Source organism: Oncorhynchus masou, unplaced genomic scaffold, assembly GCF_036934945.1.
Source record: "Oncorhynchus masou masou isolate Uvic2021 unplaced genomic scaffold, UVic_Omas_1.1 unplaced_scaffold_4366, whole genome shotgun sequence".
Classification (NCBI taxonomy): domain Eukaryota; kingdom Metazoa; phylum Chordata; class Actinopteri; order Salmoniformes; family Salmonidae; genus Oncorhynchus; species Oncorhynchus masou.
In genome coordinates this window covers 1-27912 of record NW_027010758.1, presented here as the reverse complement: position 1 = coordinate 27912, position 27912 = coordinate 1, and the positions used below count along the sequence as shown (strand labels likewise).

Sequence of the window (27912 nt, the reverse complement as noted above, 5' to 3'; positions counted from 1 at the left end):
ATAGACTAGAATCCAATAGAAGAATAGAATAGACTAGAATCCAATACAAATCCAATAGAAGCATCCCATGCTGACTTACTGAAGGAGAGTTTGTGGACAGGATTCTCAGGGACAATCTGATGTACACCCTCCGTCTTTGTCGTTGAATTCTCCGTCGCTTCTTTGGTGAACGGGGGCAGCGATGACTGTCCTGTTTTTACCAGAGGATGAGAGACGGCAAAGCTTTACGGATAATTACATGGTGGGACTTTGGGTTGCAAAAATCATAGGTTTTCCAGAAATCCAGGTTGGACGATTCCAGATTTCTTGCTTTTTCCCTTACTTCTTAATTCTTTAATTTGCTCTGGCAGCGGTTCCCGAACTAGGGGTTTGCAACGGTTCCAAACTCCCCAGGTAATCAGAGGTCCTTAAGAACCCCCTCCTCTCCTCTCCTGTCTCCCCAGGTAATCAGAGGTCTTTAAGAACCCCCTCCTCTCCTCTCCTGTCTCCCCAGGTAATCAGAGCTCGTTAAGAACCCCCTCCTCTCCTCTCCTGTCTCCCCAGGTAATCAGAGCTCTTTAAGAACCCCCTCCTCTCCTCTCCTCTCCTGTCTCCCCAGGTAATCAGAGCTCGTTAAGAACCCCCTCCTCTCCTCTCCTGTCTCCCCAGGTAATCAGAGCTCTTTAAGAACCCCCTCCTCTCCTCTCCTGTCTCCTCCAGGTAATCAGAGCTCGTTAAGAACCCCCTCCTCTCCTCTCCTCTCCTGTCTCCCCAGGTAATCAGAGCTCGTTAAGAACCCCCTCCTCTCCCTCTCCTGTCTCCCCAGGTAATCAGAGCTCTTTAAGAACCCCCTCCTCTCCTCTCCTGTCTCCCCAGGTAATCAGAGGTCTTTAAGAACCCCCCTCTCCTCTCCTGTCTCCACAGGTAATCAGAGCTCTTTAAGAACCCCCTCCTCTCCTCTCCTGTCTCCCCAGGTAATCAGAGGTCTTTAAGAACCCCCTCCTCTCCTCTCCAGTCTCCTCCAGGTAATCAGAGGTCTTTAAGAACCCCCTCCTCTCCTCTCCTGTCTCCTCCAGGTAATCAGAGCTCGTTAAGAACCCCCTCCTCTCCTCTCCTCTCCTGTCTCCCCAGGTAATCAGAGCTCGTTAAGAACCCCCTCCTCTCCTCTCCTGTCTCCCCAGGTAATCAGAGCTCTTTAAGAACCCCCTCCTCTCCTCTCCTGTCTCCACAGGTAATCAGAGCTCTTTAAGAACCCCCTCCTCTCCTCTCCAGTCTCCTCCAGGTAATCAGAGGTCTTTAAGAACCCCCTCCTCTCCTCTCCTGTCTCCCCAGGTAATCAGAGCTCTTTAAGAACCCCCTCCTCTCCTCTCCTGTCTCCCCAGGTAATCAGAGCTCTTTAAGAACCCCCCTCCTCTCCTCTCCTGTCTCCCCAGGTAATCAGAGCTCTTTAAGAACCCTCTCCTCTGTGTGTGTGTAAGAGCATGCATGTGTGTGTATGTACTCTACCTGGACACGGGCTCAGTTTACAGATGAGGACAGTTTCAGGCTTGTCTCCCTCACAATGGCCGATGGTGTTGTCTGTGGCTCTACACACAACCTGTCTCTGTCGAATCCCCTCTCCACAGCTTACTGAACACTGTGGTGGCCACACAGAGAGACACAGAGAGACAGGGGGTCAGAATCCCCTCTCCACAGCTTACTGAACACTGTGGTGGCCACACAGAGAGACACAGAGAGATAGGGGGTCAGAATCCCCTCTCCACAGCTTACTGAACACTGTGGTGGCCACACAGAGAGACACAGAGAGACAGGGGGTCAGAATCCCCTCTCCACAGCTTACTGAACACTGTGGTGGCCACACAGAGAGACACAGAGAGACAGGGGGTCAGATAACCTGTCTCTGTCGAATCCCCTCTCCACAGCTTACTGAACACTGTGGTGGCCACACAGAGAGACACAGAGAGACAGGGGGTCAGAATCCCCTCTCCACAGCTTACTGAACACTGTGGTGGCCCCACAGAGACAGCAGGTCAGACGAGACTCAAAGCAGCTGGCTCTTCACAGTTCTTAGAAACAACGCTGAAATCCCTAGAACAGTCAGCTCGCACAATTCCTAAAACAAATCGATATGGAGCAACTTCCCTTTCCAGAAAACCTGGTAAACAACACAGGAAAAAAGTGTTTATAAATTCAACAAAATCAATTAAATAGGACTGCTACTGGTCTGGATACGCTAACCATCCTCTTCACGTCCTTCAGTGTGTGGTGACTGGAGAATGTTCCACCAGGGTTCAGCTTCATTACAATTCAATTCAGTCAATTTCAAAGAAACTACAATTCTATTTTAGTGAACAGAAATTCCACCTCCATCATTGATTGAATTGAAATCGAGTTGACCCCAACTCTGATAAGTAGTACTGTGAGCTGTGTGACAGAGCTCCATGAACAGGTCTCTGTCTGTACCTGTGGCGGAGCCCATGCTGGGACCCACCTGTGACCGGTCCCTTGTCTAGAGAATGCTCAGTGGTGGAGCTCCATGACCAGGCCCCTGTCTGTACTGTAGGCTTTGTGGTGGAGCTCCATGCTGGGACCCACCTGTGACCAGACCCTTGTCTAGAGTATACTCTGTGGTGAAGCTCCATGCTGGGACCCACCTGTGACCAGGCCCTTGTCTAGAGTATACTCTGTGGTGGAGCTCTATGCTGGGACCCACCTGTGACCAGACCCTTGTCTAGAGTATACTCTGTAGTGAAGCTCTATGCTGGGACCCACCTGTGACCAGACCCTTGTCTAGAGTATACTCTGTGGTGAAGCTCTATGCTGGGACCCACCTGTGACCAGGCCCTTGTCTAGAGTATACTCTGTGGTGAAGCTCTATGCTGGGACCCACCTGTGACCAGGCCCTTGTCAAGAGTATACTCTGTGGTGAAGCTCCATGACCAGACCCCTGTCTGTACTGTAGGCTTTGTGGTGGAGCTCCATGCTGGGACCCACCTGTGACCAGGCCCCTGTCTAGAGTATACTCTGTAGTGAAGCTCTATGCTGGGACCCACCTGTGACCAGGCCCCTGTCCTCCACTGTGCAGGGCAGGCAGAGGGGTTACAGACCTTCCTGGTCTCAGGCTTGTCCTCTGTACAGTACTTAGTGTGGACCGTCCGGTTGGTGCCGTTGTGGAGGGCCTGCATACACTGAACAACCCTGGACTGGTAGCCAATCTTCCCACATGTCTTACTGCATGGGTTCCACTCCTCCACCAACCACCTGGGAGAGGAGGGAGAGAGAGGGGAGAATGGGGGCATGCAGAACAAGAGAGAGGGGGGGCAGACAGAATAAGAGAGGTGGGGGAGCAGACAGAATAAGAGAGGTGGGGGGCAGACAGAATAAGAGAGGTGGGGGGCAGACAGAATAAGAGAGGTGGGGGGCAGACAGAATAAGAGAGGTGGGGGGCAGACAGAACAAGAGAGGTGGGGGGCAGACAGAACAAGAGAGGTGGGGGCAGACAGAACAAGAGAGGGGGGCAGACAGAATAAGAGAGGGGGGCAGACAGAATAAGAGAGGGGGGGCAGACAGAACAAGAGAGGTGGGGGGCAGACAGAACAAGAGAGGTGGGGGGCAGACAGAACAAGAGAGGTGGGGGGCAGACAGAACAAGAGAGGTGGGGGGCAGACAGAACAAGAGAGGTGGGGGCAGACAGAATAAGAGAGGGGGGCAGACAGAATAAGAGAGGGGGGGCAGACAGAATAAGAGAGGGGGGCAGACAGAATAAGAGAGGGGGGGCAGACAGAACAAGAGAGAGCACATTATTTCTCACGGTTTCTGGAAGGAAATGCTGTAGGAACGCTCAACGGTGTCGCTCATTCAGCCGACAGAAACTTTCAACCGGTTTTCCCCATTAAGCAGCGAGTCGGAGTCAGAGGCCGAGCCTTCTCTGGTCTATACTCCTCCCGTTACGGGGTCTGAGATGCCGAAGCTTCCCACCATTAGCTCTGACAAATTGAAAACTCTAGTCATTGGCGACTCCATTACCCGCAGTATTAGACTTAAAACGAATCATCCAGCGATCATACACTGTTTACCGGGGGGCAGGGCTTCCGACGTTAAGGCTAATCTGAAGATGGTGATGGCTAAAGCTAAAACTGGCGAGTGTAGAGAGTATAGAGATATTGTTATCCACGTCGGCACCAACGATGTTAGGATGAAACAGTCAGAGATCACCAAGCGCAACATAGCTTCTGCGTGTAAATCAGCTAGAAAGATGTGTCGGCATCGAGTAATTGTCTCTGGCCCCCTCCCAGTTAGGGGGAGTGATGAGCTCTACAGCAGAGTCTCACAACTCAATCGCTGGTTGAAAACTGTTTTCTGCCCCTCCGAAAAGTTAGAATTTGTAGATAATTGGCCCTCTTTTTGGGACTCACCCCACAAACAGGACCAAGCCTGACCATGCTGAGGAGTGACGGACTCCATCCAAGCTGGAGGGGTGCTCTCATCTTATCTACCAACATTGACAGGGCTCTAACTCCTCTAGCTCCACAATGAAATAGGGTGCAGGCCAGGCAGCAGGCTGTTAGCCAGCCTGCCAGCATAGTGGAGTCTGCCACTAGCACAGTCAGTGTAGTCAGCTCAGCTATCACCATTGAGACCGTGTCTGTGCCTCGACCTAGGTTGCGCAAAACTAAACATGGCGGTGTTCACCTTAGCAATCTCACTAGGATAAAGACCACCTCCATTCCTGTCATTATTGAAAGAGATTATGATACCTCACATCTCAAAATAGGGCTACTTAATGTTAGATCCTTTACTTTAAAGGCAATTATAGTCAATGAACTAATCACTGATCATAATCTTGATGATTGGCCTGACTGAAACATGGCTTAAGCCTGATGAATTTACTGTGTTAAATGAGGCCTCACCTCCTGGCTACACTAGTGACCATATCCCCCGTGCATCCCGCAAAGGCGGAGGCGTTGCTAACATTTACGATAGCAAATTTCAATTTCGTCTTTTGAGCTTCTAGTCATGAAATCTATGCAGCCTACTCAATCACTTTTTATAGCTACTGTTTACAGGCCTCCTGGGTCATATACAGCGTTCCTCACTGAGTTCCCTGAATTCCTATCGGACCTTGTAGTCATAGCAGATAATATTCTAATCTTTTGGTGACTTTAATATTCACATGGAAAAGCCCAGACCCACTCCAAAGGCTTTCGGAGCCATCATCGACTCAGTGGGTTTTGTCCAACATGTCTCTGGACCCACTCACTGTCACAGTCATACGCTGGACCTAGTTTTGTCCCATGGAATAAATAAGTTGTGGATCTTACTGTTTTTCCTCATAATCCAGGACTATCGGACCACCATTTTATTACGTTTGCAATTGCAACAAATAATCTGCTCAGACCCCAACCAAGGAACATCAAAAGTCGTGCTATAAATTCACAGACAACACAAAGATTCCTTGATGTCCTTCCAGATTCCCTCTGTCTACCCAATGACACCAGAGGACAAAATCAGTTAACCACCTAACTGAGGAACTCAATTTAACCTTGCGCAATACCCTAGATGCAGTTGCACCCCCTAAAAACTAAAAACATTTCTCATAAGAAACTAGCTCCCTGGTACACAGAAAATACCGAGCTCTGGAAGCAAGCTTCCAGAAAATTGAACGGAAATGGCGCCACACCAAACTGGACGCGTCTTCCGTCTAGCTTGGAAAAGACAGTACCGTGCCCAGTACCGAAGAGCCCTTACTGCTGCTCGATCATCCTATTTTTCTAACTTAATTGAGGACAATAAGAACAATCCAAAATTCCTTTTGATACGGCCGCAAAGCTAACTAAAAAGCAGCATTCCCAAAGAGAGGATGACTTTCACTTTAGCAGTGATAAATTCATGAACTTCTTGAGGAAAAAATTATGATTATTAGAAAGCAAATTACAGACTCCTCTTAAATCTGCGTATTCCTTCAAAGCTCAGTTGTCCTGAGTCTGCACAACTCTGCGTGGACCTAGGATCAAGAGAGACGCTCAAGTGTTTTAGTACTATATCTCTTGACACAATGATGAAAATAATCATGGCCTCTAAACCTTCAAGCTGCTTACTGGACCCTATTCCAACTAAACTACTGAAAGATGCTTCCTGTGCTTGGCCCTCCTATGTTGAACATAATAAACGGCTCTCTATCCACCGGATGTGTACCAAACTCACTAAAAGTGGCAGTAATAAAGCCTCTCTTGAAAAAGCCAAACCTTGACCCAGAAAATATAAAAAACTATCGGCCTATATCGAATCTTCCATTCCTCTCAAAAATCTTAGAAAAGGCTGTTGCTCAGCAACTCACTGCCTTCCTGAAGACAAACAATGTATATGAAATGCTTCAGTCTGGTTTTAGACCCCATCATAGCACTGAGACGGCACTTGTGAAGGTGGTAAATGACATTTTAATGGCATCGGACCGAGGCTCTATCTGTCCTCGTGCTCCTAGACCTTTAGTGCTGCTTTTGATACCATCGATCACCACATTCTTTTGGAGAGATTGGAAACCCAAATTGGTCTACACGGACAAGTTCTGGCCTGGTTTAGATCTTATCTGTCGGAAAGATATCAGTTTGTCTCTGTGAATGGTTTGTCCTCTGACAAATCAACTGTAAATTTCGGTGTTCCTCAGGTTCCGTTTAGACCGCTGTTGTTTTCACTATATATTTTACCTCTTGGGGATGTTATTCGAAAACATAATGTTAACTTTCACTGCTATGCGGATGATACACAGCTGTACATTTCAATGAAACATGGTGAAGCCCCAAAAATTGCCCTCGCTAGAAGCATGTGTTTCAGACATAAGGAAGTGGATGGCAGCAAACTTTCTACTTTTAAACTCGGATAAAACAGAGATGCTTGTTCTAGGTCCCAAGAAACAAAGAGATCTTCTGTTGAATCTGACAATTAATCTTAATGGTTGTACAGTCATCTCAAATAAAACTGTAGAAGGACCCGGCGTTACTCTGGACCCTGATCTCTCTTTTGAAGAACATATCAAGACCATTTCAAGGACAGCTTTTTTCCATCTACGTAACATTGCAAAAAAATCAGAAACTTTCTGTCCAAAAATGATGCAGAAAAATTAATCCATGCTTTTGTCACTTCAGGTTAGACTACTGCAATGCTCTACTTTCCGGCTACCGGATAAAGCACTAAATAAACTTCAGTTAGTGCTAATTACGGCTGCTAGAATCTGACTAGAACCAAAAAATTTGATCATATTACTCCAGTGCTAGCCTCCCTACACTGGCTTCCTGTCAAAGCAAGGGCTGATTTCAAGGTTTTACTGCTAACCTACAAAGCATTACATGGGCTTCTGCTCCTACCTATCTCTCTGATTTGGTCCTGCCGTACATACCTACACGTACGCTACGGTCACAAGACTAGGCCTCCTAATTGTCCCTAGAATTTCTAAGCAAACAGCTGGAGGCAGGGCTTTCTCCTATAGAGCTCCATTTTTATGGAACGGTCTGCCTACCCATGTCAGAGACGCAAACTCGGTCTCAACCTTTAAGTCTTTACTGAAGACTCATCTCTTCAGTGGGTCATATGATTGAGTGTAGTCTGGCCCAGGAGTGGGAAGGGTGAACGGAAAGGCTCTGGAGCAACGAACCACCCTTGCTGTCTCTGCTGGCCGGTTCCCCTCTTTCCACTGGGATTCTCTGCCTCTAACCCTATTACAGGGGCTGGGTCACTGGCTTGCTGGGGCTCTCTCATGCCGTCCCTGGAGGGTGCGTCACCTGAGTGGGTTGATTCACTGATGTGGTCATCCTGTCTGGGTTGGCGCCCCCCTTGGGTTGTGCCATGGCGGAGATCTTTGCGGGCTATGCTCAGCTTTGTCTCAGGATGGTAGTTGGTGGTTGAAGATATCCCTCCAGTGGTGTGGGGGGCTGTGCTTTGGCAAAGTGGGTGGGTTATATCCTTCCTGTTTGGCCCTGTCCGGGTGTCCTCGGGTGGGGCCACAGTGTCTCCTGACCCCTCCTGTCTCAGCCTCCAGTATTTATGCTGCAGTAGTTTATGTGTCGGGGGCTGGGGTCAGTTTGTTATATCTGGAGTACTTCTCCTGTCCACCTCGGTGTCCTGTGTGAATCTAAGTGTGCGTTCTCCTAATTCTCTCCTTCTCTCTCTCGGAGGACCTGAGCCCTAGGACCATGCCCCAGGACTACCTGACATGATGACTCCTTGCTGTCCCCAGTCCACCTGGTCGTGCTGCTGCTCCAGTTTCAACTGTTCTACCTTATTATTATTCGACCATGCTGGTCATTTATGAACATTTGAACATCTTGGCCATGTTCTGTTATAATCTCCACCCGGCACAGCCGGAAGAGGACTGGCCACCCACATATGCTCTCTCTAATTCTCTTTCTTTCTTCTCTCGGAGGACCTGAGCCTAGGACCATGCCCCAGGACTACTTGACATGATGACTCCTTGCTGTCCCCAGTCCACCTGGCCGTGCTGCTGCTCCAGTTTCAACTGTTCTGCCTTATTATTATTCGACCATGCTGGTCATTTATGAACATTTGAACATCTTGGCCATGTTCTGTTATAATCTCCACCCGGCACAGCCGGAAGAGGACTGGCCACCCCACATATGCTCTCTCTAATTCTCTTTCTTTCTCTCTCTCGGAGGACCTGAGCCCTAGGACCATGCCCCAGGACTACTTGACATGATGACTCCTTGCTGTCCCCAGTCCACCTGGCCGTGCTGCTGCTCCAGTTTCAACTGTTCTGCCTTATTATTATTCGACCATGCTGGTCATTTATGAACATTTGAACATCTTGGCCATGTTCTGTTATAATCTCTACCCGGCACAGCCAGAAGAGGACTGGCCACCCCACATAGCCTGGTTCCTCTCTAGGTTTCTTCCTAGGTTTTGGCCTTTCTAGGAGTTTTTCCTAACCACTGTGCATCTACACCTGCATTGCTTGCTGTTTGGGGTTTTAGGCTGGGTTTCTGTACAGCACTTTGAGATATCAGCTGATGTACGAGGGCTATATAAATAAATTTGATTTGATTTGATTTGATATTTAATCTGTCCACTACTGGGAACGACTAGGTTATTATCTCATTACGACTAGGTTATTATCTCATTATTCAATCTGTCCACTACTGGGAACGACTAGGTTATTATCTCATTACGACTAGGTTATTATCTCAATATTCAATCTGTCCACTACTGGGAAGGACTAGGTTATTATCTCATTACGGCTAGGTTATTATCTCATTATTCAATCTGTCCACTACTGGGGGAACGACTAGGTAATTATCTCATTACGACTAGGTTATTATCTCATTATTCAATCTGTCCACTACTGGGAAGGACTAGGTTATTATCTCATTACGGCTAGGTTATTATCTCATTATTCAATCTGTCCACTACTGGGAATGACTAGGTTATTATCTCATTATTCAATCTGTCCACTACTGGGAATGACTAGGTTATCTCATTATTCAATCTGTCCACTACTGGGAATGACTAGGTTATTATCTCATTATTCAATCTGTCCACTACTGGGAAGGACTAGGTTATTATCTCATTACGACTAGGTTATTATCTCATTATTCAATCTGTCCACTACTGAGAACGACTAGGTTATTATCTCATTATTCAATCTGTCCACTACTGGGAATGACTAGGTTATTATCTCATTATTCAATCTGTCCACTACTGAGAATGACTAGGTTATTATCTCATTACGACTAGGTTATTATCTCATTACGACTAGGTTATTATCTCATTATTCAATCTGTCCACTACTGAGAATGACTAGGTTATTATCTCATGATTCAATCTGTCCACTACTGAGAAGGACTAGTTATTATCTCATTACGACTAGGTTATTATCTCATTACGACTAGGTTATTATCTCATTACACGACTAGGTTATTATCTCATTACGACTAGGTTATTATCTCATTACGACTAGGTTATTATCTTATTATTCAATCTGTCCACTACTGGGAATGACTAGGTTATTATCTCATTATTCAATCTGTCCACTACTGAGAACAACTAGATTATTATCTCATTATTCAATCTGTCCACTACTGAGAACGACTAGTTATTGCATTAGCTTCAGTCCCTCTTCGAGAGGAAGTGTCCCTTAGAGCGATGATGATGATGATGATGATGATGATGAGGACATGGATGCTCTCCTATCAGCATGGCTCGGACAGGGACAGAGAAAGGATAGAGGGGGAGAGTGAAGGGGAGAGGAGCTCACGTTGGCTGGCTGCACTCGTTCACGTTGCACCTCTTCCGGATGGGTTTGGGCTTCTTGCTGGTTTCACAGAGGTTCCGGTGCACCAGTCGACTGTCGCTCTTCCTCCTGCATCCGTATTTGGTGTACTGTATACCTGCCAGACGGTCCAATTAAATGGGTTTAGTACAATCTGTTGTAACGTCTGACAAAAAAACATAACATTTTCTAATTTATACTGTAAATCATTTTACAGAAAGAAAATGCAGGTGGCCGTATGTACTAAGACTGGAGAGAGCGTGTACACGCACGCACACACACACACACGCACACGCACACACGCACACGCATGCACGCACACACATGCACACACGCACGCACGCACACGCACACACACACAGACGCACACACACACACACACACGACAGAGCAACAGAGTAGTAAGAACCATTTGAATGTGAATGTGTCAGAGACCCCTGAGCAGCATGCCCCGAGGACAACCAGGTTGGGACAATAGTACCAACCCATAGCAGGTTGCCAGGTTGGGCCAATAGCACCAACCCATAGCAGGTTGCCAGGTTGGGCCAATAGCACCAACCCATAGCAGGTTGCCAGGTTGGGCCAATAGCACCCAAGCCATAGCAGGTTGCCAGGTTGGGCCAATCGCACCAACCCATAGCAGGTTGCCAGGTTGGGCCAATAGCACCAACCCATAGCAGGTTGCCAGGTTGGGCCAATAGCACCAACCCATAGCAGGTTGCCAGGTTGGGCCAATAGCACCAACCCACAGCAGGTTGCCAGGTTGGGCCAATAGCAACAACCCACAGCAGGTTGCCAGGTTGGGCCAATAGCAACAACCCACAGCAGGTTGCCAGGTTGGGCCAATAGCACCAACCCATAGCAGGTTGCCAGGTTGGGCCAATAGCACCAACCCATAGCAGGTTGCCAGGTTGGGCCAATAGCACCAACCCACAGCAGGTTGCCAGGTTGGGCCAATAGCACCAACCCACAGCAGGTTGCCAGGTTGGGCCAATAGCACCAACCCACAGCAGGTTGCCAGGTTGGGCCAATAGCACCAACCCACAGCAGGTTGCCAGGTTGGGCCAATAGCACCAACCCACAGCAGGTTGCCAGGTTGGGCCAATAGCACCAACCCACAGCAGGTTGCCAGGTTGGGCCAATAGCACCAACCCACAGCAGGGGTACTTGGCAGGCCAGGCACAAATGGAAATAGCCATCAGGGACCTTTCTGTAGCAGGTGAGATTGAATTAATCTGGTCTAAAGAGCCACTCCACAACCAGCCCCCCCCCCCATACACACACCTCCCCCACAGGGTTTAGAGCACTGCGACCAGCTCTTCAGGGCCCACTCGTAGGTATCCAGCTCGGCCAGGAGAACGTTGTTATTGGTGATGACCGGCAGCAGGTCCTCATGGATAATGTACTTATATGTCAGACTGATCTTAGTGTCCTCCTCCTGTGGAATGACCTAGAAGAGGACAGGGAGAAAGAGGACATGATGACAGAGAGAGAGAGAGACAGGGAGAAAGAGGACATGATGACAGAGAGAGAGAGACAGGGAGAAAGAGGACACGATGACAGAGAGAGAGAGACAGGGAGAAAGAGGACACGATGACAGAGAGAGAGAGACAGGGAGAAAGAGAGTGAGAGAAAGATAAACAATTGATTCCCATTCAAAGTCCTATTTTCCCTAAACCTAACCCTAACCCTTAACCTAAGTCTGACCTTAACATTAACCCCAAATCCTAACCCCAAACCTATCCTACCGATCCTCGACTTCGGCGATGTCATCTACAAAATTGCTTCCAACACTCTTCTCAGCAAACTGGATGCAGTTTATCACAGTGCCATCCGTTTTGTCACTAAAGCACCTTATACTACCCACCACTGCGACTTGTATGCTCTAGTCGGCTGGCCCTCGCTACATATTCGTCGCAAGACCCACTGGCTCCAGGTCGTCTACAAGGCCATGCTAGGTAAAGCTCCGCCTTATCTCAGTTCACTGGTCACGATGGCAACACCCATCCGTAGCACGCGCTCCAGCAGGTGTATCTCACTGATCATCCCTAAAGCCAACACCTCATTCGGCCGCCTTTACGTTCCAGTACTCTGCTGCCTGTGACTGGAGCGAATTGCAAAAATCGCTGAAGTTGGAGACCTTTATCTCCCTCACCAACTTCAAACATCAGCTATCTGAGCAGCTAACCGATCGCTGCAGCTGTACATAATCTATTGGTAAATAGCCCACCCATTTTCACCTACCTCATCCCCACAGTTTTTATTTATTTACTTTTCTGCTCTTTTGCACACCAATATCTCTACCTGTACATGATCATTTATCAATCCAGTGTTAATCTGCAATATTGTAATTATTCGCCTACCTCCTCATGCCTTTTGCACACATTGTATATAGACTCCCCTTTTTTTTCTACTGTGTTATTGACTTGTTAATTGTTTACTCCATGTGTAACTCTGTGTTGTCTGTTCACCAAGCTATGCTTTATCTTGGCCAGGTCGCAGTTGTAAATGAGAACTTGTTCTCAACTAGCCTACCTGGTTAAATAAGCGTGAAATAAATATTTAGGCAGGTTAGCCTAGCTAAATGGATGACTACAGACAGCTCTGCAGTATATTTAGCAGGTTAGCCTAGCTAAACAGGATGACTACAGACAACTCTGCAGTATATTTAGGCAGGTTAGCCTAGCTAAACAGGATGACTACAGACAGCTCTGCAGTATATTTAGGCAGGTTAGCCTAGCTAAACAGGATGACTACAGACAGCTCTGCAGTATATTTAGGCAGGTTAGCCTAGCTAAACAGGATGACTACAGACAGCTCTGCAGTATAATTAAGGCAGGTTAGCCTAGCTAAACAGGATGACTACAGACAAGCTCTGCAGTATAATTAGTCAGGTTAGCCTAGCTAAACAGGATGACTACAGACAGCTCTGCAGTATAATTAGGCAGGTTAGCCTAGCTAAACAGGATGACTACAGACAGCTCTGCAGTATATTTAGGTAGGTTAGCCTAGCTAAACAGGATGACTACTGACAACTCTGCAGTATATTTAGGCAGGTTAGCCTAGCTAAACAGGATGACTACAGACAGCTCTGCAGTATATTTAGGCAGGCTAGCCTAGCTAAACAGGATGACTACAGACTTGGCTCTGCATTATATTTAGGCAGGCTAGCCTAGCTAGACAGGATGACTACAGACAGCTCTGCAGCTAACTTAGGCAGGCTAGCCTAGCTAAACAGGATGACTACAGACAGCTCTGCAGTATATTTAGGCAGGTTAGCCTAGCTAAACAGGATGACTACAGACAGCTCTGCAGTATATTTAGGCAGGTTAGCCTAGCTAAACAGGATGACTACAGACAGCTCTGCAGTATATTTAGGCAGGTTAGCTAGCTAAACAGGATGACTACAGACAACTCTGCAGTATATTTAGGCTTGGTTAGCCTAGCTAAACAGGATGACTACAGACAGCTCTGCAGTATATTTAGGCAGGTTAGCCTAGCTAGATAGGATGATGGCTGACTGCTACTGCCAGAGATGAGATGATGACTTTAAGGAATGAAAAATATTAAAGTCATTAAATTAAAACAAAGTAAATATACACAACTGAATATTGTATTATTTCATAGTAATTTCCTATTTTTCTAAATTACATTTTCACTATTTTTTGCTTTATGATTTTATTAAAAAGTCACACAAAAAAAGTCACTATGTCATAATACATTTAATGTTATAGAAACCGAACCACAATATTTTGTTTTACTAATCGTTGCCGAAACTAGTCTAGAAAAGCACTAATTACCACTAGTGGACAATCAAAGCTGATTAAAATCACAGTGAAGGTGCTCCACTGTCTTTCTAGGGGACTGACTGGAGTGTGTAGCTGAACCTCAATGTGAACCATTGGGAACGAAGTCCTGTATCTTCTGACCACATGCTGCTGTGTCGGATAGTGATCATTTGGGTCGGCCTGTTTTGGGTCAAATGAGAATTGAGGCGATGCACACCTGCACCCCAACTGTCACTTGTCAATGTTGAAAAATTCAGCCTGTATGCGTGTGTGTGTGTGCACGTGTCTGGGTGTGTGTGTGTGTGTGTGGGTGCACGTGTCTGGAGTGTGTGTGTGTGTGTGTGCACGTGTCTGTGTGTGTGTATGCACGTGTCTGGGTGTGTGTGTGTGTGGGTGCACGTGTCTGGATGTGGATGTGTGTGTGGGTGCACGTGTCTGGGTGGTTGTGTGTGTGTGTGGGTGCACGTGTCTGGGTGTGTATGTGTGTGTGTGCACGATGTCTGGGTGTGCACGTATCTGGCTGTGTGTGTGTGTGTGTCTGAGTGTGCGTCTTACTAGATCCATCAGTTTCGTCTTCTTACCAGAACAACGATGCCCCCTCGTGAAGGGGGCCGATTGTTTTTCAGGGTTTCTTTCTCGCCGCTTCCGACGTACTCCCACTCCAAACCGCTCTCGATGAAGGTTCTGGACTTGGCATCTCCACTTTTTGCGTTCAATATGAAGCTGCCTGTGACTTGATTCTTAACAGCTGTGAAACACAAAGAAAACCGTCTGATTCACAATGTGTTTTCATCCGTTGGATAGTCTGACAGGACCAGCACAGCAGCAACAGGCTATACAGAGGGGGGACCAACTGTTCCAACCCATGTGTGGGGCGGCAGGGTAGTCTAGTGGTTAGAGTGTAGGGCGGCAGGGTAGCCTAGTGGTTAGAGTGTAGGGACGGCAGGTAGTCTAGTGGTTAGAGTGTAGAAGCGGCAGGGTAGTCTAGTGGTTAGAGTGTAGGGGCGGCAGGATGCTAGTCTAGTGGTTAGAGTGTAGGGACAGCAGAGTCTAGTGGTTAGAGTGTAGGGGCTGACGGCAGGTAGTCTAGTGGTTAGAGTGTAGGGACGGCAGGTAGTCTAGTGGTTAGAGTGTAGGGCGGCAGGGTAGTCTAGTGGTTAGAGTGTAGGGGCGGCAGGGTAGTCTAGTGGTTAGAGTGGAGTGTAGGGGCGGCAGGGTAGCCTAGTGGTTAGAGTGTAGGGTGGCAGGTAGCCTAGTGGTTAGAGTGTAGGGGCGGCAGGGTAGTCTAGTGGTTAGAGTGTAGGGACGGCAGGTAGCCTAGTGGTTAGAGTGTAGGGCGGCAGGTAGTCTAGTGGTTAGAGTGTAGGGACGGCAGGTAGTCTAGTGGTTAGAGTGTAGGGCGGCAGGGTAGTCTAGTGGTTAGAGTGTAGGGCGGCAGGGTAGTCTAGTGGTTAGAGTGTAGGGACGGCAGGTAGCCTAGTGGTTAGAGTGTGGAGACTGACAGGGTAGTCTAGTGGTTAGAGTGGAGTGTAGGGCGGCAGGGTAGCCTAGTGGTTGGAGTGTAGGGGCGGCAGGGTAGTCTAGTGGTTAGAGTGTAGGGCGGCAGGGTAGTCTAGTGGTTAGAGTGTAGGGGCGGCAGGTAGCCTAGTGGTTAGAGTGTAAGGACGGCAGGGTAGCCTAGTGGTTAGAGTGTAGGGACGGCAGGTAGTCTAGTGGTTAGAGTGTAGGGACGGCAGGTAGCCTAGTGGTTAGAGTGTAGGGCGGCAGGTAGCCTAGTGGTTAGAGTGTAGGGCGGCAGGGTAGCCTAGTGGTTAGAGTGTAGGGGCGGCAGGGTAGCCTAGTGGTTAGAGTGTAGGGGCGACAGGTAGCCTAGTGGTTGGAGTGTAAGGACGGCAGGTAGTCTAGTGGTTAGAGTGGAGTGTAGGGGCGGCAGGGTAGCCTAGTGGTTAGAGTGTAGGGGTGGCAGGTAGCCTAGTGGTTAGAGTGTAGGGGCGGCAGGGTAGTCTAGTGGTTAGAGTGTAGGGACGGCAGGTAGCCTAGTGGTTAGAGTGTAGGGGGCGGCAGGGTAGTCTGGTGGTTGGAAGTGTAGGGACGGCAGGTAGTCTAGTGGTTAGAGTGTAGAGGCGGCAGGAGTAGTCTAGTGGTTAGAGTGTAGGGGCGGCAGGGTAGTCTAGTGGTTAGAGTGTAGGAATGACGGCAGGGTAGCCTAGTGGTTAGAGTGTAGGGGCGGCAGGTAGCCTAGTGGTTAGAGTGTAAGGACGGCAGGGTAGCCTAGTGGTTAGAGTGTAGGGACGGCAGGTAGTCTAGTGGTTAGAGTGTAGGGACGGCAGGTAGCCTAGTGGTTAGGTGTAGGGGCGGCAGGTAGCCTAGTGGTTAGAGTGTAGGGGCGGCAGGGTAGCCTAGTGGTTAGAGTGTAGGGACGGCAGGGTAGCCTGAGTGGTTAGAGTGTAGGGGCGGCAGGTAGCCTAGTGGTTAGAGTGTAAGGACGGCAGGGTAGCCTAGTGGTTAAAGTGTAGGGACGGCAGGTAGTCTAGTGGTTAGAGTGTAGGGGCGGCAGGTAGCCTAGTGGTTAGAGTGTAAGGACGGCAGGGTAGCCTAGTGGTTAGAGTGTAGGGGGTTAGGGTAGCCTAGTGGTTAGAGTGTAGGGGCAGCAGGGTAGCCTAGTGGTTGAAGTGTAGGGGCGGCAGGTAGCCTAGTAATTAGAGTGTAAGGACGGCAGGGTAGCCTAGTGGTTAGAGTGTAAGGACGGCAGGGTAGCCTAGTGGTTAGAGTGTAGGCGGCAGGTAGCCTAGTGGTTAGAGTGTAAGGACGGCAGGGTAGCCTAGTGGTTAAAGTGTAGGGACGGCAGGTAGTCTAGTGGTTAGAGTATAGGGGCTGACGGGTTAGCCTAGTAGTTAGAGTGTAGGGGCAGCAGGGTAGTCTAGTGGTTAGAGTGGAGTGTAGGGACGGCAGGTAGCCTAGTGGTTAGAGTGTAGGGTAGCCTCGTGGTTAGAGCGATGGACTAGTAACCGGTAGGTTGCAAGTTCAAACCCCCGTGCTGACAAGGTACAAATCTGTCGTTCTGCCCCTGAACAGGCAGTTAACCCACTGTTCCAAGGCCGTCATTGAAAATAAGAATGTATGTCTGTGTGTGTATTCAACTTGAATTCCATGACAATCGTCTTTCATTGGAAACACAACTAGGCTACATGCCATTGCATTATTTAAGTAAACTCTAAACTGTTCTATAACAGTAATGACATTAAATTCTTACTGCGAGCAGAGCAACGGCAAAGTTCACAGCCGTTATATGACATTGCGTCAGGGCTGCATTGAAGGTTCAATCTGCGATAGCTACCGTTGGTCAGTGTTCATTTCACATAGAGGTCTATATGTCGGTGTATGTCATTGAAATTCAAATGACAGATTGTGACTTTAATGCTAAAGCCTCGTCACCATCGTCTCCCTGTTTAGATAATAGATCTTAGAGACAGACAGTGAGAGAGAAGGATTTGGCTGGTAGCCACGGTGATACTGACTCACGCTGGGCCCGCTCACACACACAGAGCTATTGTATACCAGGGAGTCCCACACAGAGCTATTGAATACCATGGGAGTCCCACACAGAGCTATTGAATACCATGGGAGTCCCACACAGAGCTATTGAATACCAGGGAGTCCCACACAGAGCTATTGAATACCAGGGAGTCCCACACAGAGCTATTGAATACCATGGGAGTCCCACACAGAGCTATTGTATACCAGGGGAGTCCCACACAGAGCTATTGTATACCAGGGGTCCCACACAGAGCTATTGTATACCAGGGAGTCCCACACAGAGCTATTGAACACCAGGGAGTCCCACACAGAGCTATTGAATACCAGGGAGTCCCACACAGAGCTATTGAATACCAGGGAGTCCCACAGAGCTATTGAATACCAGGGAGTCCCACACACAAGTTAGAAACATTCCCATTAAGAAACATAACAAGTGAGCCACAGTACAATTAAACAGGTGGGGGTTTAAGATGAATTCTCCGAGACACTCGGGGGTGTCCACTGAATGTTGACTAACAACAAGAAACTGGGACCTAAAAGACACCCACCATGAGTGGCCCCAGAATCAACATAAAAACCCACACCAACGTATAATTTGGAGTAGAAAACAAGTGAAGCAGAGCAAACCACCAGACCAGACCAGACCAAACCACCAGACCAGACCAGACCAAACCAAACCACCAGACCAAACCAAACTAGACCACCAGACCAGAACAGACCAAACCAGACCACCAGACCAGACCAGACCACCAGACCAGACCAAACCACCAGACCAGACCACCAGAGCAAACCAAACCACCAGACCAGACCAAATCAAACCACCAGCCCAAACCAGACCAGACCAAACCGGACCAAACCAGACCAGACCAAACCCGGACCAAACCGGACCAAACCAGACCAGACCAGACCAAACCAGACCAAACCAGACCAGACCAAACCCGGACCAAACCAGACCACCAGACCAGACCAGACCAAACCACCAGACCAGACCAGACCAAACCACCAGACCAGACCAAACCAAACCAAACCAAACCACCAGACCAGACCAGACCGTCACACCAAACCACCCAGACCAAACCAGACCAAACCACCAGACCAGACCAAACCACCAGACCAGACCAAACCAAATCACACCAAACCACCAGACCAAACCAGACCAAACCACCAGACCAAACCAGACCAAACCAAACCAGACCAAACCAGACCAAACCACCAGACCAAACCAGACCAAACCACCAGACCAGACCAGACCAAATCACCCAAACCACCAGACCAAACCAGACCAAACCACCAGACCAGACAAGACCAGACCAGACCCAAACCACCAGACCAAACCAGACCAAATCACCAAACCACCAGACCAAACCAGACCAGACCAAACCAAACTACCAGACCCGACCAAACCAGAGCAAACCAGACCAGACCAGACCAAACCGGACCAAGCCAAAACATAACAAACAGACCAAAACAAAACAAACAGACCAAAACAAAACAGACCAAAACAAACCAGACCAAACCAAGCCAGACCAAACCAGACCGATAACAAACCAGACCAAATCAACCAGACCAAAACAAACCAGACCAAACCAAGCCAGACCAAAACAAACCAGACCAAACCAAGCCAGACCAAAACATCCCAAACAGGACCAACCCCGGGGAGATACAAAGACAGAAAGGCTTTGTTTATCAACTGAAAGAAGCAGAGATAAAAGAGGTGAAGCTGTTCCTGGAGTATTGTTACTGTGCCAGTACATGTCAAACTAACTCTCTTATGTTTTTAAGTGGGAGAACTTGCACAATTGGTGGCTGACTAAAAACTTTTGCCCGACTGTAGGACCTGATTCCCAGCTGAGATGAACTCCTCACATAGAACCTGATTCCCAGCTGAGATGAACTCCTCACATAGGACCTGATTCCCAGATGAGATGAACTCCTCACATAGGACCTGATTCCCAGCTGACATGAACTCCTCTCACATAGAACCTGATTCCCAGCTGACATGAACTCCTCACATAGGACCTGATTCCCAGCTGAGATGAACACTCCTCTCACATAGGACCTGATTCCCAGCTGAGATGAACACTCCTCTCACATAGGACCTGATTCCCAGCTGACATGAACTCCTTACATAGAACCTGATTCCCAGATGAGATGAACTCCTCTCACATAGGACCTGATTCCCAGCTGAGATGAACTCCTCACATAGGACCTGATTCCCAGCTGAGATGAACTCCTCACATAGGACCTGATTCCCAGCTGAGATGAACTCCTCTCACATAGGACCTGATTCCCAGCTGAGATGAACACTCCTCTCACATAGAACCTGATTCCCAGCTGAGATGTACACTCCTCTCACATAGGACCTGATTCCCAGCTGAGATGAACTCCTCACATAGGACCTGATTCCCAGCTGAGATGAACACTCCTCTCACATAGGACCTGATTCCCAGCTGAGATGAACTCCTCACATAGGACCTGATTCCCAGCTGAGATGTACACTCCTCTCACATAGGACCTGATTCCCAGCTGAGATGAACACTCCTCTCACATAGGACCTGATTATCAGCTGACATGAACACTCCTCTCACATAGGACCTGATTCCCAGCTGACATGAACTCCTTACATAGAACCTGATTCCCAGATGAGATGAACTCCTCTCACATAGGACCTGATTCCCAGCTGAGATGAACACTCCTCTCACATAGGACCTGATTCCCAGCTGAGATGTACACTCCTCTCACATAGAACCTGATTCCCAGCTGAGATGCACACTCCTCTCACATAGACCTGATTCCCAGCTGAGATGAACACTCCTCTCACATAGGACCTGATTCCCAGCTGAGATGAACACTCCTCTCACATAGGACCTGATTCCCAGCTGAGACGAACACTCCTCTCACATAGGACCTGATTCCCAGCTGACATGAACTCCTCACATAGAACCTGATTCCCAGATGAGATGAACTCCTCTCACATAGGACCTGGATTCCCAGCTGAGATGAACACTCCTCTCACATAGGACCTGATTCCCAGCTGAGATGAACTCCTCTCACATAGAACCTGATTCCCAGCTGACATGAACTCCTCACACATAGGACCTGATTCCAGCTAAGATGAACTCACTCACATAGGACCTGATTCCCAGCTGAGATGAACTCCTCACATAGGACCTGATTCCCAGCTGAGATGAACACTCCTCTCACATAGGACCTGATTCCCAGCTGAGATGAACTCCTCCACATAGGACCCTGATTCCCAGCTGAGATGTACACTCCTCTCATAGGACCTGATTCAACTGAGATGAACACTCCTCTCATAGGACCTGATTCCCAGCTGAGATGAACTCCTCATAGGACCTGATTCCCAGCTGAGATGAACACTCCTCTCACATAGGACCTGATTCCACAGCTAGGATGAACACTCCTCTCACATAGGACCTGATTCCCAGCTGAGATGAACACTCCTCTCACATAGGACCTGATTCCCAGCTGAGATGAACACTCCTCTCACATAGGACCTGATTCCCAGCTGAGATGAACTCCTCACATAGGACCTGATTCCCAGCTGAGATGTACACTCCTCTCACATAGGACCTGATTCCCAGCTGAGATGAACACTCCTCTCACATAGAACCTGATTCCCAGCTGAGATGAACTCCTCACATAGGACCTGATTCCCAGCTGAGATGAACTCCTCACATAGGACCTGATTCCCAGCTGAGATGAACTCCTCTCACATAGGACCTGATTCCCAGCTGACATGAACTCCTCACATAGGACCTGATTCCCAGCTGAGGCAGAGGTTCTGCATGAATAGGCTGGCCATTACCATTAGTTTGCATTGAGGCAGAGGTTCTGCATGAATAGGCTGGCCATTACCATTAGTTTGCATTGAGGCAGAGGTTCTGCATGAATAGGCTGTGTACCATTGGTTGCATTGAGAGCATTGAGAGGCAGAGTTCTGCATGAATAAACTGTCCATTACCACGTAGTTTGCATTGAGGCAGAGGTTCTGCATGAATAGGCTAGCCATTATCATTAGTTTGCGTGAGGCAGAGGTTCTGCATGAATAGGCTGGCCATTATCATTGGATTTACATTGAGGCAGAGGTTCTGCATGAATAGGCTAGCCATTATCATTAGTTTGCATTGAGGCAGAGGTTCTGCATGAATAGGCTGTCCATTACCATTAGTTTGCATTGAGGCAGAGGTTCTGCATGAATAGGCTGGCCATTACCATTGGTTCGTGAAATTAATTGAGGCAGGGTTCTGCATGAATAGGCTGTCCATTATCATTAGTTTGCATTGAGGCAGAGGGCCTGCATGAATAGGCTGGCCATTATCATTAGTTTGCATTGAGGCAGAGGTTCTGCATGAATAGGCTGGCCATTATCATTAGTTTGCATTGAGGCAGAGGTTCTGCATGAATAGGCTGGCCATATCATTAGTTTGTATTGAGGCAGAGGTTCTGCATGAATAGGCTGGCCATTATCATTAGTTTGTATTGAGGCAGAGGTTCTGCATGAATAGGCTGGCCATTACTATTAGTTTGCATTGAGGCAGAGGTTCTGCATGGATAAACTGACCATTACCATTAGTTTGCATTGAGAGTAATTGTCACGATCGTCGTGATGAGGAGACCAAGCGCAGCGTCATGTGAATACATACTTTTAATGTAAGACGGAAAAACACTACGTACACTAAACAAACAAAATGACCGCTATCAGCACTGAGTGCAAACATGCAACATCACATTGACAATCACCCACAAATTACCCAAGAATATGGCTGCCTAAATAGGGTTTCCAATCAGAGACAACGATAAACAGCTGCCTCTATTTGTGAACCAATCTAGGCAACCAATAGACATACAAAACACCTAGACTAGTGAACAACCCCATAAACATACAAAAACCCTAGACAGGAAAGAAATACAACAAACCACCTTGTCACACCCTGACCTAACCAAATTAACAAAGAAAACAAAGATAACTAAGGTCAGGGCGTGACAGTAATGAGGCCGAGACCACACTGTATCTGTCCAACACCATGGCACCATGTCTACTGCTCCACTTCATCTGCTGCCTACCCACTCTCCTGTTTATGCTCTGTCTCTATAGTGTGTTAGATAAGCTCTGTGTGTACAAGACCACACACACACACACACACACACACACACACACACACACACACACACACACACACACACCCACGAGACACACACACACACACACACGAGACACACACCCACAGACACACACAGAGACACACACTCACCAGACACTGCGGGTGAGTGTACTGGAGTATGATTAGCATTTCAAAAATGAAAATATCTGATGTCTGGCCCGAGCTGAGCATTACCTAACTGGCCAAAACTCTACAGGGCTAATTGGTGACAGTCAAATGATCTGCAGTCATGCACTGCTGACGATCATACAGGAAACGTGTGTGTGTGTGTGTGTGTGTGTGTGTGTGTGCGTGCGTAGTGTAGTGAGTTCTGTAGTCATGCTCTGCTGGAGATCATACAGGAAACGTGTGTGGGTGGAGTTGTGTGTGTGTGTGTGTGTGTGTGTGTGTGTGTGTGTAGTGTAGTGAGTTCTGTAGTCATGCTCTGCGGATGTCCCTACTGTAAATGTATACTACTTGGCCAAAAGCTTGTTGAATATCTCATTCCTAAATCATGGTCATTAGTATGGAGTTGGTTCTCCTTTGCTGCTATAACAGCCTCCACTCTTCTGGAAGGCTTTCCACTAGATGTTGGAACATCGCTGTGGGGGCATGCTTCCATTCAGCCACAAGAGCATTAGGGAGGTCGGGGGCACTGATGTTGGGTGATTAGGTCTGGGCTCACATCGTCATTCCAATTCATCCCAAAGGTGTTTTATCCTGCTGTAACGAGACACACTTACCAATTATGTGGGAGGAAGTCTCATTCTCCTCTATAACGATGTGCCGGGCGCCGATCGGAATATCAAACATCTTCAGCATGCCTATAGGACAACACAACAAGACAATATCAAACATCACAGCATGTCTATAGGACAACAAGACAATATCAAGAGGCATGTCTATGACAACAAGACAATATCAAACATCTTCATGTCTACAGGACAACAAGACAATATCAAACATCAGCATGTCTATGACAACATCAAACATCTTCAGCATGCTATAGGACAACACAACAAGACAATATCAAACATCTTCAGCAGGTCTATAGGACAACAAGACAATATGAAACATCTTCCATGTCTATAGGACAACAAGACAATATGAAACATCTTCAGACAATAATATATGAAACATCTTCACAGGTCTACAGGACAATAAGACAATATGAAACATCACCATGTCTACAGGACAACAAGACAATATGAAACATCACCATGTCTATAGGACAACACAACAAGACAATATCAAACATCACCATGTCTATAGGACAACAAGACAATATGAAACATCTTCAGCATGTCTACAACACAACAAGACAATATCAAACATCTTCAGCATGCCTATAGGACAACACAACAAGACAATATCAAACATCTTCCCCAGGTCTATAGGACAACAAGACAATATGAAACATCTTCAGCATGTCTATAGACAACAAGACAATATGAAACATCTTCAGCATGTCTATAGGACAACAAGACAATATGAAACATCTTCAGCATGTCTATAGGACAACATGACAATATGAAACATCACCATGTCCTATAGGACAATAAGACAATATGAAACATCTTCAGCAGGTCTATAGGACAATAATACAATATGAAACATCTTCAGCAGGTCTATAGGACAATAATACAATATGAAACATCTTCAGCATGTCTATAGGACAACATGACAATATGAAACATCACCATGTCTATAGGACAATAAGACAATATGAAACATCTTCAGCAGGTCTATAGGACAATAAGACAATATGAAACATCTTCAGCAGGTCTATAGGACAACACAACAAGACAATATCAAACATCGTCAGCATGTCTACAGGACAACAAGACAATATGAAACATCTTCAGCATGTCTATAGGACAACAAGACAATATGAAACATCTTCAGCAGGTCCATAGGACAACACAACAAGACAATATCAAACATCGTCAGCATGTCTATAGACAATAAGACAATATGAAACATCTTCAGCATGTCTATAGACAACAAGACAATATGAAACATCTTCAGCAGGTCTACAGGACAACAAGACAATATGAAACATCAGCATGTCTACAGTACGACAAGACAACGGGTTGGTCAGGGAGTTAATCCAATGAGCCACAGAATAACAACAGACCAGGGACGATGTTATCATAGGTTTCAGAGTAGCAGTGCTGATCTAGGATCAGGTCCCCCACCTGTCCACATGTAACCTTATTCATTGTTATCTAAAAGACCAAAGTCCCCACTTTGAGAGCCAGATACAGACCTCAGGCCTACTAGTGATCACTAATAGAGGAGAAACGTGGTTCTAATTATACTGTTGGTGGTGAAGTTTGCAGGATAGCTGTGTTGTTGTGTAGTGTTTAGTCTGTGCATGTCAAGGCTGTAGCTGGGTGTGAACTCAGGGTAACTATGTGTCGTGGAATTCATCTGCCGCTACCTCTTATCAGATATCAAGAGTCACCAACTGGGAATTCATTACACAGTGGGATCTAAGACATCAATACACTCTGAGAACCAAGGCTTCCAGAAGGGTTCTTCAGCTGTTCCCATAGGGAGAAACCTTTTGGAGTTCCAGGTAGAACTATTTTTGGATTCCACGTAGAACCCTGTGTGCAGTGTACTTATATCCCAAAAGGTTCTTCAGTTGTCCCCATAGGAGAAACCTTTATGGTTCCAGGTAGAACCCTTTTTGAGTTCCAGGTAGAACTATTTTTGGATTCCACGTAGAACCCTGTGTGGAAAGGGTTCTACATGGAACTCAAAAGGGTTCTACCTAAGAATGTTGGAGAGGATTTTAGGGCTTTCAGGCTGTAATATCTATTTCTCAACATCAAGTATTGATTGATAATTGAAATAACACAATGTTCTGAAGTGTGGTTTCACCCTGGTGAATGTTACCTGTTTTCTTTGGTATCTTGGTGAGGGTCAGTTTGACAGTGCGACAGTGGGAGTTGTCCCCACCACAGACTCCACACTTGTCTTCTTGTTTGTACGAGCCAACCTCTTTGTCGCAGCCCACATGCTGGGAGAGAGAAGGGCACAGTCAGTCAATCAACCAAGGGGAGGCTCCTTCTAGGCTGTCTGATTTTTACACTGACTGAGATTGGGCTGGGGGAGGCTCCTTCTAGGCTGGGGGAGGCTCCTTCTAGGCTGGGGGAGGCTCCTTCTCGGCTGTCTGATTTTTACACTGACTGAGATTAGGCTGGGGGAGGCTCCTTCTAGGCTGGGGGAGGCTCCTTCTCGGCTGTCTGATTTTAACACTGACTGAGATTAGGCTGGGGGAGGCTCCTTCTAGCCTGGGGAGGCTCAGTCTAGGCTGGGGGAGGCTCCTTCTAGGCTGGGGGAGACTCCTTCTAGGCTGGGGGAGACTCCTTCTAGGCTGGGGGAGACTCCTTCTAGGCTGGGGGAGGCTCAGTCTAGGCTGGGGGAGGCTTGGATTGGTATCGCTTCTATAGTAGAAGTCTGGAGAGTAGTGTTCCACTGCAAGTCAGACAGCCTAGAAGGAGGAGGCTCCAGTCAGACAGCCTAGAAGGAGGAGGCTCCAGTCAGACAGCCTAGAAGGAGGAGGCTCCAGTCAGACAGCCTAGAAGGAGGAGGCTCCAGTCAGACAGCCTAGAAGGAGGAGGCTCCAGTCAGACAGCCTAGAAGGAGGAGGCTCCAGTCAGACAGCCTAGAAGGAGGAGGCTCCAGTCAGACAGCCTAGAAGGAGGAGGCTCCAGTCAGACAGCCTAGAAGGAGGAGGCTCCAGTCAGACTTGCAGTGGAACACTTCTCTCCAGACTTCTGCTATAGAAGCGATACCAATCTATCCAAGACACAGATTGGTAAGGGAGACATAACACATGTTGAATCTGGCCCCTCAATCTACAAACGTTTTGGTCTGGAAAATGCCAACGTCTGTTATGGTATCTAACCTCCAATCAAAACATTATGTAGACTTCATGGAGAGACAGAGGGGAGAGAGAGAGACAGAGAGACAGAGGGGGAGAGAGAGAGAGAGAGACAGAGAGAGAGACAGAGAGAGAGAGAGAGAGAGAGAGAGAGAGAGAGAGAGAGAGAGAGAGAGAGACAGAGAGAGACAGAGAGAGAGAGAGAGAGAGAGAGAGAGAGAGAGGTATATATAGAGGTATAGAGGTATATATATATAGAGAGAGAGGTATAGATAGAGAGAGGTTGAGATATAGAGGTATAGATAGAGAGGAATCGATAGAGAGAGGTGTAGATAGAGAGAGGTATAGATATTAGAGGTATAGATAGAGAGGTATAGATAAAGAGTGGTATAGATAGAGAGCGGTATAGATAGAGGTATAGATAGAGAGGAATCGATAGAGAGAGGTATAGATAGAGAGAGGTATAGATAGAGAGCTGCATAGATAGAGAGAGGTATAGAGAGAGGTATAGATAGAGAGGTATAGATAGAGAGAGGTATAGATAGAGAGCTGTATAGATAGAGAGATAGCTATACTGTACATACCAGACATTCCCCCCGGGTGCAGACACTGAAAGGGTCTGTGTAGCTGCACCGCGTCCCATCATGCATCACCTGGTTCATGACCACCACCTCACCGGTCTCTTTGGACTGACAGCTCAACTCACACTTGTGAGCCTCTACACGGGTGAAGATCAATCAATCAATCAATCAATCAATCAAATGTATTTTATAAGTCCTGACTGAGGAAAGATAAACTAAATAAATGACAAGAGAAAGTTAGCATTGTATCTCTTCTGCTTCCGTTGACCTTTAGGAACACAAGGCCAGAGATGATAGAGATCCTATGCTCAGTTCACATGTGGGTGTCTGAATGGTTCGACTGCTGTGTGTGATGTTGATGTTCCTGTATGTTATTGACACCACACATGTGCTATTGTTCTGTCAAGAAGTTCTATGTAATGTCCAGATACTCTGTCGGCTTCTGTCAGTGTCTCACCAGCAGTAGTCTGACTTTAGACATTAATGAGGAACACTGAGTCACACACTCTACATGACCAAAAGTATGTGGACACCTGCTCGTCAAATATCTCAGTCTAAAATAAAGGGCATTAATATGGAGTTGGTCCCTCCTTTGCTGCTATAACAGCCTCCACTCTTCTGGGAAAGCTTTCCACTAGATGTTGGAACATTGCTGCTATAACAGCCTCCACTCTTCTGGGAAGGCTTTACA

At 47.4% G+C, this 27912-nt stretch overlaps 1 protein-coding gene across 1 annotated transcript; it reads right to left on the bottom strand.

Annotated features, from left to right (window-relative positions):
- On the bottom strand, positions 1 to 27358 carry LOC135535041 (A disintegrin and metalloproteinase with thrombospondin motifs 3-like; the record flags this gene model as incomplete). The annotated part of the gene is made up of 9 exons (XM_064961774.1): positions 1 to 190; positions 1486 to 1615; positions 3033 to 3240; positions 10241 to 10373; positions 11540 to 11705; positions 14625 to 14791; positions 23489 to 23569; positions 25650 to 25773; positions 27225 to 27358. Coding segments are annotated over 9 exons (1328 nt in total), but the record flags the coding sequence as incomplete, so codon positions are not given.
- Between the last annotated feature and the right edge of the window lie 554 nt (positions 27359 to 27912).